The sequence below is a fragment of the Pseudopodoces humilis genome, chromosome 1, assembly GCF_049639895.1.
Source record: "Pseudopodoces humilis isolate 2021_Gansu_Grassland_sample_001 chromosome 1, ASM4963989v1, whole genome shotgun sequence".
NCBI lineage: Eukaryota > Metazoa > Chordata > Aves > Passeriformes > Paridae > Pseudopodoces > Pseudopodoces humilis.
In genome coordinates, this window is record NC_142200.1 from 23,260,221 (window position 1) to 23,271,053 (window position 10,833).

The 10,833-nt window shown below is 42.1% G+C and overlaps 1 protein-coding gene across 1 annotated transcript; it reads left to right on the forward strand.

Annotated features, from left to right (window-relative positions):
- The first annotated feature begins 1,611 nt into the window (after positions 1-1,611).
- GEM (GTP binding protein overexpressed in skeletal muscle) lies at positions 1,612-10,553 on the forward strand. The gene is made up of 5 exons (XM_005517022.3): positions 1,612-1,762; positions 3,480-3,822; positions 6,930-7,006; positions 7,483-7,687; positions 9,298-10,553. Exons 2-5 carry the CDS (start codon positions 3,489-3,491, stop codon positions 9,573-9,575), a joined length of 894 nt encoding a protein of 297 aa, XP_005517079.1. The 5' UTR covers positions 1,612-1,762; positions 3,480-3,488; the 3' UTR covers positions 9,576-10,553.
- Positions 10,554-10,833: the final 280 nt, after the last annotated feature.

Below are 10,833 nucleotides of genomic sequence, written 5' to 3' on the forward strand. Positions count from 1 at the left end.
AGAGATATAGTTACATTTTGTGCAGTAAGAATTACAAGCCTCTCTGTACAACCTATACAGAGGGATGTGGCACTTTGTGCTCTTTGGGATTATCACTCAGCAGCAGAGCCCCAGAACCTGATATGTAAGAGACAGCTGAGGAGAAGAGGAGGACCTGGGGCCAGTTTAACTGCTGCCAAGCACTGAAATACAGGTGAAGGAAAATCAGGGCATGTATTTGCTAAATTCTACCCTTGGTAGATCTGCATAATTTCCATGTACATTGATGAGTACCTATTACTTTGTGAGAAGCTCTTGGCTTTTAAAACTTGAGAATGGCTCAGGAGGTACCTGATAATCCTCATGAAAGACACAGGAATGCAGTAGAGCCAAAAAGGAAACAAAGCAAGGAGATTTCAATTGCAGTGTTAACAAGAGATGTTTTCTGTATGTCACTGTTCCCTTCAATAAAGGTTCATTGTCAATTAAGGATTTGCTTGCCTGTAGCACAAAAAAACCAAAAATCCCCTGTTTAAAACCAAAGTTGTTCAGGCTTTCTAGGATAAGAACTTGTCCTGTTAGGTTCAGGGACCAGGAGATTGTAAATATAAATGTAAATATAAAATGTAAATATGTAAATATAAAAGAAAGCTGTAGGACCTCATTATATTTAATCCAGAGTCTGGATAATTTGGAGCTGACTAGAGAGTTTATGTATACTTATAAAAAAGTTGTGGTAGCCCTAGCAAGTAGTTCTGTCACAGTTTCTCATTCTTTGTTAATGAAGCAGTATGTTGTTACAAGTTTCAACAGGTTTGGATTTTTTTCCTTCTGGCAAAATTTCTTCTGCCAAGCAGCTATGAGGCTATAAAAATTCAAGGACCAGACCCTGGGCTTGTGACATGTACGCTATATAGTGATTGTTCCTGTGCACAGCATCAACACTGTGTGACTTTGTGCAGACTTTGTGTGTTCTGATGCATCTTTGCCAACATCCAGCTGCAGTAACACTAAATTCATAGCTGGATGTCTTTTCAAGCCCTTGGTAGTAAAATATTGAAGTAGAAGTGAGATGGTTATGCAGTTCAGGAGACTGGGTACAGTCACTTGGAGGCTGAGAGAGATTAATAACAGGTTTGTAAATATTGGAGCTTTAAAAACAAAGAAACAAACAAAACCCCAACAAAGTCCCTAGAATAATATTCCTACTTCTAAAAAATTTCAAAATAACATTCAGATATTTTATTTCAGAGAAATATTTTGTCCAGCAAGGGGGTTGTGTTTTGCAGACAGAGAGCAGATACTTTTACAGAATGTCATGCATTAATAAACATAGGTAATTTTTGAATCATCATTAATTTTGATAAACATTTGAATTAAAAACTGTCTGAGGCAAAATGCCATGTATTATTTATTTTTGTTCCACTTTCCTGTTTTCATCATGCAAGAACCAAAAGTGTTTATTTTACTGGCAACATTAAAACAATCACATGATTTTGAGTAAGTCTTTTGAGATTGTTTGCAAGTTTTTTCTCTTCTGCATGTCTGCTTCCTCCCAGCTGGGGGCTGGCTGTTGTATGGAAAGGCCAGCCACGTCACGGAAAAGCCCTGTCTCTGATCAGATGGGCTTAATATAAACCAGGTTTGCTGAGGAAGAATTAAAGAGGCAGCCCCAAAGCAGGAGAGGATTTACTTCGGCAGAGCTGCTCAGTGTGTCACAGCCCACCGAGAGAGAAGGGCGCTGGGAGCAAAGCACTGGACTGGCTGCAGGAGCCTGGCACAAGTAAGAGTGGATTTGGACCCAGTCTTTTCCTGGAGGTGCTGGAGACCCAGGCAGCTAAATGCAGTATGGGGTAGCAAAACCAGTTTGAACTTGGAGCACAGTGTGTGACAGGGACTCATTTGGCTTTTCTTAATGAGGGATGGCAATTTGTTAGAGGCTAAATCGTAAAATGGTTTTTTTGTGATGGTTTTGTGAGTGACTGCTTGTTGCAGGTTGTGAGTTACTCTCTGTTGTTTGATTGAATCAGATCTGGCTTTGTTCATCTGGTCTTTTCAATGTGGATACTATAAGGAAAAAGTGATTTTAGAATTCAACCACAGTACATATTTAATCTTGTTTGTGAAGCAGCCTTTACTTAGTGCATGATTTCTTCTTTAGATGTATTCCTTGCTGACAAAGTTATGTGACTAGGACCATGCAAACGATTTCATTATGCCCCAAAGTACTGCACATCACAGAGAAAATATTGTGCATACTGCAGTAAGTTCAGACAGTGCTTTTTCTATATTTTTCTCCTAGGTCCTGCTGGGAATTTATTCACAGAAGTTTTCATGCAGTTTTGTAAGAAGAATAGTAATTTGTACATGTTGCTTTACTGAACTTTTTTATTGTTCATCACCTATTATTGAGGTTTGAAAGTGGTTGGGGGAATTTTATGGACTATTTTCCTATTTACTGATATGGAGGAGAGAGTAGAGAAACATCAGATATAGGGCAAAAAGAAAAAAAGTCTAAATAATGGTCACTTTGGGAGCTGGAATTCTTCAAAGTAACTTTCCTAAGAATGGTAGCTATTGGCCTGTGAGAATGACATCACTCTTCTCTGCCTCCAAGCAAGGCAAAATAGAGTTTGTTGAGTAAAATGTAATTAAGTGCTATGCTTATATAAGAAGAGCCAACCTATCTAATTAATTGTGTGGTAATGAAGTTATTGACTTAATATCTGTAAATTAATGAGCCTTTTCTCCCAGTTATATCTCCTGTAGAAGCTATAACTTGTACCTCCGGAGAAAAGCTGTTGGATTTCACTACATCCCCCCTTTTACCAGCCAAAAATTCACTGTCTGAGGCAGAATCATTCTTTGTTTACCTGGCCACAGATAAGACCAAATCCACCCCATTACAGCAGGACTTGCTTGCATGACTTTTTGTACCAGGGTTGTCTAAGAGTGCAGTGAATAATGCCTTATTGCTTTCCAAGAGTTCCAGCTTCTAGCTGAGACAAGGAGAAAGATGCTGTACACCCAGCTGCACTGGCAGTGGGAGGCAACTGAGACGAGTGTCTGTTTGTCCCCAGTCGAGCCAAAAGGAGGTGGACATTGCCTGTTCCACAGTCTCTCAGCAGGGCTGCAGCTGCTGTGTGGGACCGGTGTGGTGAGCACCGTCCCTTCCTTCTCCTCCAGGGACACAGCAATGCCTCCCTCTCTCCAGGACAGGGCTGCACCTCACACAGCCCTGAGCTAGTGAAGGCTAAACAAGACAGGATTGAGCATGTGAGGGTGGTGTTATCCCTAGGAAACAGGCTCTGTCTCACTAGCTAATAACTGAAATGTTTCTTTGTGCACCACCAAGTACACAGGAGTGCAGAAAGGTTAATTTTTCTTTCCTCACATACTAGGTCCCTACAGAGGAGCATGATGTGTCCCCTTGAAGCTAGTGAGGGAGCATTTCTAAATATTTTGTGGGTAACATCTGTGATTTCCCTATTTCTCACTAGGGGTTAAAAATGACTCTGAACAATGTTACCATGCGTCGCACCCACAACAGCAGTCTGCACCAGCAGCAGCAGCGATGGAGCATCCCTGCCGATGGAAAGAATCTGCTGGTCCAGAAAGACTCCAATGAGTACAACCCACAGAAACGATACACCATCAGTCCTGATGAATATTACAGAAGGAGCTGGTCCTCGGAGTCATCCGACTCCGTCATCTCCTCCGAGTCTGGCAGCAGCTGCTACCGGGTGGTGCTGATCGGGGAGCACGGCGTGGGCAAGTCCTCGCTGGCCAACATCTTTGCAGGGGTGCACGACAGCATTGACAGTGACTGTGAGGTGCTGGGAGGTAGGTAATGATGTCCTGGGGTGTTGGTGTTTGCTTGCAGTCAGCTCTGCCTGTAGTAATTGGCACAGAAAAAGGGAGAGGCCATTTAATGTAAACCAAAAGTAACAAACTTTTGGGTCTGATCATCAAAACTGATTGAACTCAAGCACCTCTTTTAAGAGAGCAAGAAAGCAAAATAAGATGAGTAAGATATTCTCCAACAGTGATTGAAAGCCCCTGAAAGAATGCAATTCATAGTCCCATGTTATTTTATTCCAAAACACCTGCTGGAAACTGACTCATTCCTGCCTGTGATGATACTGCACAGGAGTCTGCATCAGCTTTCATGCTGGTCCAACATTTGTGTCACCACTGGCATCACAGGGTGGACTCCAGCTTTCCTTTTGGGAGAGAAAACAACTGAAGGTCCTAATGATTTACAATAATTAAATACTTTAAAATCATATATAAAGAAAAAGCCACTTCCAAAAGATTTACCATTAGAAGTCTGTCTATCTATCTATCTATCTGAAGGCCATCTCAGCCTTTCTGTATAATCACATTGCCTTAGTACAGGCTAAATGGACTCTGAGTAAAATATATAAAATTTTGAGTAAAAAACTTGTTTCATGGTACTTGCACAGTATGGTCTTCTCCAGGAGGAAAAAAAATAAAGGTCTTTCAATAGAGTAGGAAAACTCCTGTTGCCCATGGAGGAAAGACACGAGCTGTAGGATTCTCTTTGATGCTTCCCCCTTGCTTTCCCCCTTTGCTTTGTTTAGGATTGCAAAGTGTACTTTAACCCCAAAGATCAGACCATGCAGAAGGTGAAGCTGAGCACCGAGCCCTGAACTATATTGTATGCAAGATGTTGATGTGGAAGGGCTGTGCTGCCACAGAAATCTGCTGTGTCTCTAAGGACATAGTTGCTGCTGCTTTCAGGGGACATGCAGTTTGCTGCTGGGTTTTGTTTGTCACCATGCAGGGCTCTCTTTGTCTCCCCCATATCCCTTCTGTCTCCTGCCTGTATTCCCTTGGTGTGATGGTGCCAGTGCTACCAGAGAGAATTTCTGGGCTTCTCTTCCAGCCTTCAGTGGGACACAGGCAGGACAGCTGCTTTTTTGTGTGTTTAACTCTCCAGTTAGGGCAAGTTTTGCCCAGGATCTAAAAAATCCCAGTGTCAGGAAGGTCAAACTCACGTTTTCCTCACTTGCTGTCTCAGACTGGGTACACAGAGATTTTGCCTTTGGGGGATTTAAAATTCACTGATTTAGGTGTGCTCTGCCTTCAGCTTCTGCTATCAACTTTTTCCACAGTTCTACCAGCTCCTCAGCCTGGAGCATCTCTGATAAAAGCTTTCCTAGTCCTAAACGACAGAAGTAGGGTAGGATCCATGGACAAGCCATCAGAAAGTGCAGCTGATTTGCTTTGCACACCCCTGTCAGGCAGTTTTCTTTTCCTTCAGGTGAAGCCATGTGGTTTCCTCTTTCCATTGCACTGCCAGCAGCACTGCTTGGAGTATAGCAATGACAGATTTTCAAGGCCAGCTCTGAAGAGATAATTGGAACTCTTGCTGTTATCTCCTCTCCTTTTTTAGTGTCAGCTTCAAAAACAGCATGAAATGAGTTAAGCATTCACTTTCAGTGTTTTATATTCTATGGAAGTTCCTTAGGACTGACCAAGGTGCAAATTGGTGCTGAAGATGACTATTTAGGCATAATATTTTCAAGGAGTGTGGTTGTGCATTTGTAGCTTCTCTATATGTAATGAAGTACAGAAGGACTCTTTTGTCCTCTGCTGTGCCTGGAGCTTTTTCTCACACAGACGCTTGGTCACTTGAAGAAATTATTTACTTTAGCTTTACAAACTGGAACTTTAGCTTACACACTGGAAATTTCATTATGTGAGAGGATAGTTTCAGGGTAGCTGGCTCACAGAGGAGTACAGCTGCTTTTGTGGAGAGGTTTTGCTACGGACTGTAAGATGAAGCTAATTCATGAACACAAGCCTCATACTCTTGGGACCTTGAGGGAAACCACTCCTACTGATTATCTGTCTTTTTAGTCTTGACATTTTAAGCATGGGCTCATTTTGACTTTATTTTAAATGTGTAATATTTTTGGCTTATTCTTTTCCTGGGATGTAGATCCCTAGCTTTGAGGAAAGGCTCTGATTATGGTTTAGGGGAAAGTTCACTTCATCAGTATACACAGAAGTCTTACGAGGCACAGGTTAGAGACAGCCCTATCTAAAGTGTGGTTGGGACAGATCCTTTAAATGTTGCAGTACCTTAGGACTAGCTTTTTTTTCACTGACCACTAGTGTGAGATTAGAAATGGGTCCAAACCCCTCACTGCTCATCCTCATGTCCCCAGCTTTGAGGAAAAGAAGAAAGATTGGTGTTTGAAGCAGATTTCACAGCAAGAGTTGATCAAAATTCAGAGTGGTAACAGACCCCTTAGATCTAAGCAGAATTTTGCCACATGGCATTTGTAATCTAGGTATGAATTTTTATGGCTGCAGTACAAAATAACTGACCTGTGCTTTTTTCATTTTTCTGCTGTTTGACATCAAAGGTGATGTGGGAAACTGTGTAATGGGAGAGTGTGTGCAACAGAAATCTCAGTCTTTCTCAAGCTCAATAGCTGTTGTTTCACAACACCCTGTCCTTCTCACTTGGTAGGCTGTTTGCTGTATTGCTCTCAGCAGCAGTGACTGTTCACCCGTAAATTGTCCATGCTAAAGCGAAAGCAAATATTTTCCATTACTCAGCCTTGCTGGACTCTGCTGCTCCCATGGGGCAAATGTTCAGCCTTTGGTTATTTCTTCCACTGGTTCTATTTTCTCTCTCCCACATAAGATAAAGAGACTATCAGCCAAAATAATGAACATTTTGTTTCCTGATCTTTCAGCCTCCTTCATCTATCATGGAAAGTAAGGCAACCAATAATGAACACAGCGCAGATTCAGTGCTGATGGAAATGAGGAAAGAACTGGATGTGAGCCGGCCAAAAATTTGGCTCAATAACTCTGTGAATAAATCCCCCACATTCAGCAACTTGGATTTTTGTAATGTATATGATGACACAGAATAATATATCACAATATATTTCTGCTTGTCTTTCCAGAAGACACGTATGAAAGAACTCTGATGGTGGATGGGGAAAGTGCGACTGTTGTACTGCTCGACATGTGGGATAATAAGGTACTTTAATTTGTTCTAGCCAATGCTGAAAGGAAAGTGTATATGAATAACTGCTAATATAAAAAGTAAGTTTCCTTTGGGAAAGAAAATAGGTGTTTCCATACATCAGAGTCAAGATATAGGATTAACCCAACCCCACATCAAGGCAAGCATGCCTAATGGCTCTGCACTGTGAGCCCAAGAAATGCAAGTCTTCAATTTTTTAATGATAAAACAAAATATTCAAGCTTTCTTTCCAGATCATGTTCATTCCAGCCTAAAGCTAACACAATAAATTATCTGGGGGCAAGTTTTTGCCCTCCTTTGTGGTAAAGCATTCATGCCATCACCACATTGGAATTACTTGTAGTATAACTGTGATTCAAACCATACCCATTACAGTTTACAGCAGGAATGCATTTGGATTCTCTAATGTTTTACTTTCTAAGTAAAATCTGCTCTGGGCATAACGATGTCTGACTATTCAATTTGAACAGCGTGAGGGAGAATGGATTCGAGACCACTGCATGCAAGTGGGAGACGCCTACTTGATTGTCTACTCCATCACAGACCGAGCAAGCTTTGAGAAGGCCTCTGAACTCAGAATACAGCTCCGCAGGGCACGCCAGAAAGAAGATATCCCCATTATTTTGGTTGGCAATAAAAGTGACCTTGTCAGGTGCCGTGAAGTTTCAGTGGCAGGTAAGGAAATGATGAGTATAAACCCGAGATAAACATTAAAAATCATCTAGTAGCTTTTGGACAAACTGCAGTGCTCTGGCTGAGGGAGTACGTTGTGATTGGGACTGGGAAATAAAAGAGTAAGAAAATAAAAGAAGACTGGAACAGAAGGCAGAGGACTAGGAAGGGTCTGCCAGGTCCTTAAGCATTCCTTGGTAATACTGTTATATGTCAGATAATCCCTTTTCTATATTTATTAAGTACCATCATAAATGGGATTTCTTCTCTTCCAGCTCCTAGTATAAGACGACTGCAATATGTGATTTCTCTGGTAGCTGTAACCCCTTGTATTCCCAAAACACATGCATATTTATGCACAACAAGTTTAGCCCCCTTTATTCTGCTGCCAAAAATTCTCTTCCTTATAACCAGTTCTCTGTCCTCCCTGATGAATTAGAATTCCCTCTCAATCTTTGTTTTGCTAGTCTGGGCAGGAACTGTGCAGCCTTTCAAAAGAGGTCCCCCTTACTGCCCTGCTTTGGGATGCTAAATCAGCCTTCCCTTGGCTGCACACAAATGAATAACCACTAAGCCCATAAATAGGAATGGAGAGACTGTTGGGAGCACTGCTGCTGGCTTCCAACATCTTCAGTTAGTAAAATCTCTTCTTGGAGAGTGTTCCCTAAGGCTGAGGTGACACGCCGGAATACACAACCATGCATTAGACATTCTCGTCTTGGCCCATCAGAAACGTGGGTTCTTCTGCTCACCATTTTCTTCTCTGTGTTCTGCTCTTCTGTTTCCCAGTTGAGCTAGACTTTTTTCCCTTTCTTTGTGGATGTGCACAGTTCCTCTGGCTCCTGTCACAGCTGCCCCAAGAGCTTGAACTGAGGGGTTCATAGGGAGCCCAGGGTTGCCTTCTCATTCCTCTTTTCCCAGCTTGAAAGTTCTTTAGAAAGATGGCAGGTGAATTCATGTTGCTTTAGTGGCCTTGGCAAAGAATTCACAGCAAGCCAGAAGACTTGTGTGTAAAAGACACCTGTGAGATTTAGCTTAGGCTCATGTATTTGAGAATAAGAGCTAAGATTTCAGATGTACCCCTAAAGCCATAGACACCCTTTATTAAGGGTTTTGTACATGTGTCTGTTCTTACTGAAATTGCCACAGTTCCAAGGCTCTGGCTTACACCACGGCCCAAGGAGGAAAGTTCCCTGCTTCCAGTGCTGTGCTGTATGTTTGCAGAGTGCCAGCATCACCCTTCAGTGCAGCTTGAAGGAGTCTCCACTGAAGATGGCCAGGTGGTATTGAGACATTGCTGGCCTCCCAGCCTTCAGTGTCTCAGCTCAAGTCAGTCATTCTGCACTACCTTCACAGCCAGCAGCTCGGGCTGGGCTTTACCGGGAGGGGATTTTCCTCCCATATCCCTCCCCCCTCCTCTGGGAAGCAGCTGTGACGCAGGGCAGATGGATTGTGGGCTAGCAGGCAGCATCGGGTGATTAAAGATTTATCTGAGCCTATATCAGGCTTGAGGAATTCCCCGGTGGCTCTGATGCCCCCGCACGTGGCAGCTTGTCCCTGCTCCCCCCTTCCTGGGCCTTGTGACCCCATGTGTCCCCCTTGTGATTTTGCAGAGGGGCGAGCCTGTGCCGTGGTGTTTGACTGCAAGTTCATTGAGACCTCAGCAGCTGTGCAGCACAACGTGAAGGAGCTGTTCGAAGGCATCGTGCGGCAGGTCCGGCTCCGGAGGGACAGCAAGGAAAAGAACGAGAAGCGACTGGCACTACAGAAACGGAGAGAGAGCATCCCCAAGAAAGCCAGGCGGTTTTGGGGCAAAATAGTTGCCAAGAACAACAAGAACATGGCCTTCAAACTCAAGTCCAAGTCTTGCCATGACCTATCAGTACTTTAAGAACACTGGACTCTGCCAGAGCTTGTGGCATTTTGTGGACATTATCTAACTTTGTCATAGGACAATCAATCAATCTATATTAGATTGGGCTATCAGTGACTTAGGTTCACAGTTGTGATTGTGATGATATGTGCTGGCATAAGAACAGCACAATGCATGGAAATATCTCTTCCTTTTTTTTTTTTTTTTTTTTCCTCCTTTTGGTCAGTAGTTTGAAAAGAAAATTATAGACCAGAATGACCCAAAATTATGCTGGGAACTGTTCTGGAATACACCTGTTCTTTCTCCTCTCACCTTTGGATAATAGTGTAAGAACCTCAAATGCCATAACTTGGGAAGTGAATACTACTGTCTTTACTCTTTCTCCTTGTTATTAATATTTCATTTTTAAAACTGTGTAAAGAATTGAGGAACTGACTGGAGATTGGTCCCTTGTCAGTTGGCTGGTCAGGCTTGAGCACCCACAGCTGAAAAAAAATGCATTTTTGTAGAATAAGCACAAAGACACCTGTTTGTATGTTTGGTATTTTTTCTTTATTTCAAGGATTAGTTTCAGTGAGTTTACACATCTCTTACTTTGAAAATATTTAAAGGAAAAACCCTGTAGTCAAACAAATTTTCCTCTCCTGTTTTCATATTATGGAACTATTTAAAAATCATAGTAAAATTAAAGTGCAAGTTGTATCAAAGTGCATCAAGTGCAGGATGCCAAACCTTTAAAAATCACCTGAGCTTTTTTATGCCACCACATGGACTTCTTGTATCTATCCTTGGCCTTTCTCTGTGCCAGAGCTATGCTGTATTTATTGTTGTGCAAAATAACAAGCATTTTAATGTCGAGGGGAAATGTATTTATTACCAATTTTATTAAGATAATAATGTTAATTTTATTACTGTTTTCTATCTAATATCTTTTTTCAGATATGCAAGTTTTTACTTACATGCCTTGTAATAAAATAAATAAAATATATGACTGCCTTTGAGCCTCAGTAGAAAATCCCTAAGGATGTTTTCAAGTAGAAAAAAGATTGTGCATGCTGGGCTAGTTTGCTGCTTGAGAAGTGCAGTGAGGATTCCTCACATCTCTGAACACGGGCTGCACAGCAACCTGGGATCTCAAGGCAGGGAGCACCAGGGGCCTCAAAGACGAGTGCACAATATCCCTCACATAAAAATGGGGCTGTGGTGACAGTTAAAAAAACCCAAAATCACTCCTAGAAAAGGTTTTTGGCCTTTAGCCTGGAAACACTTTAGAAAT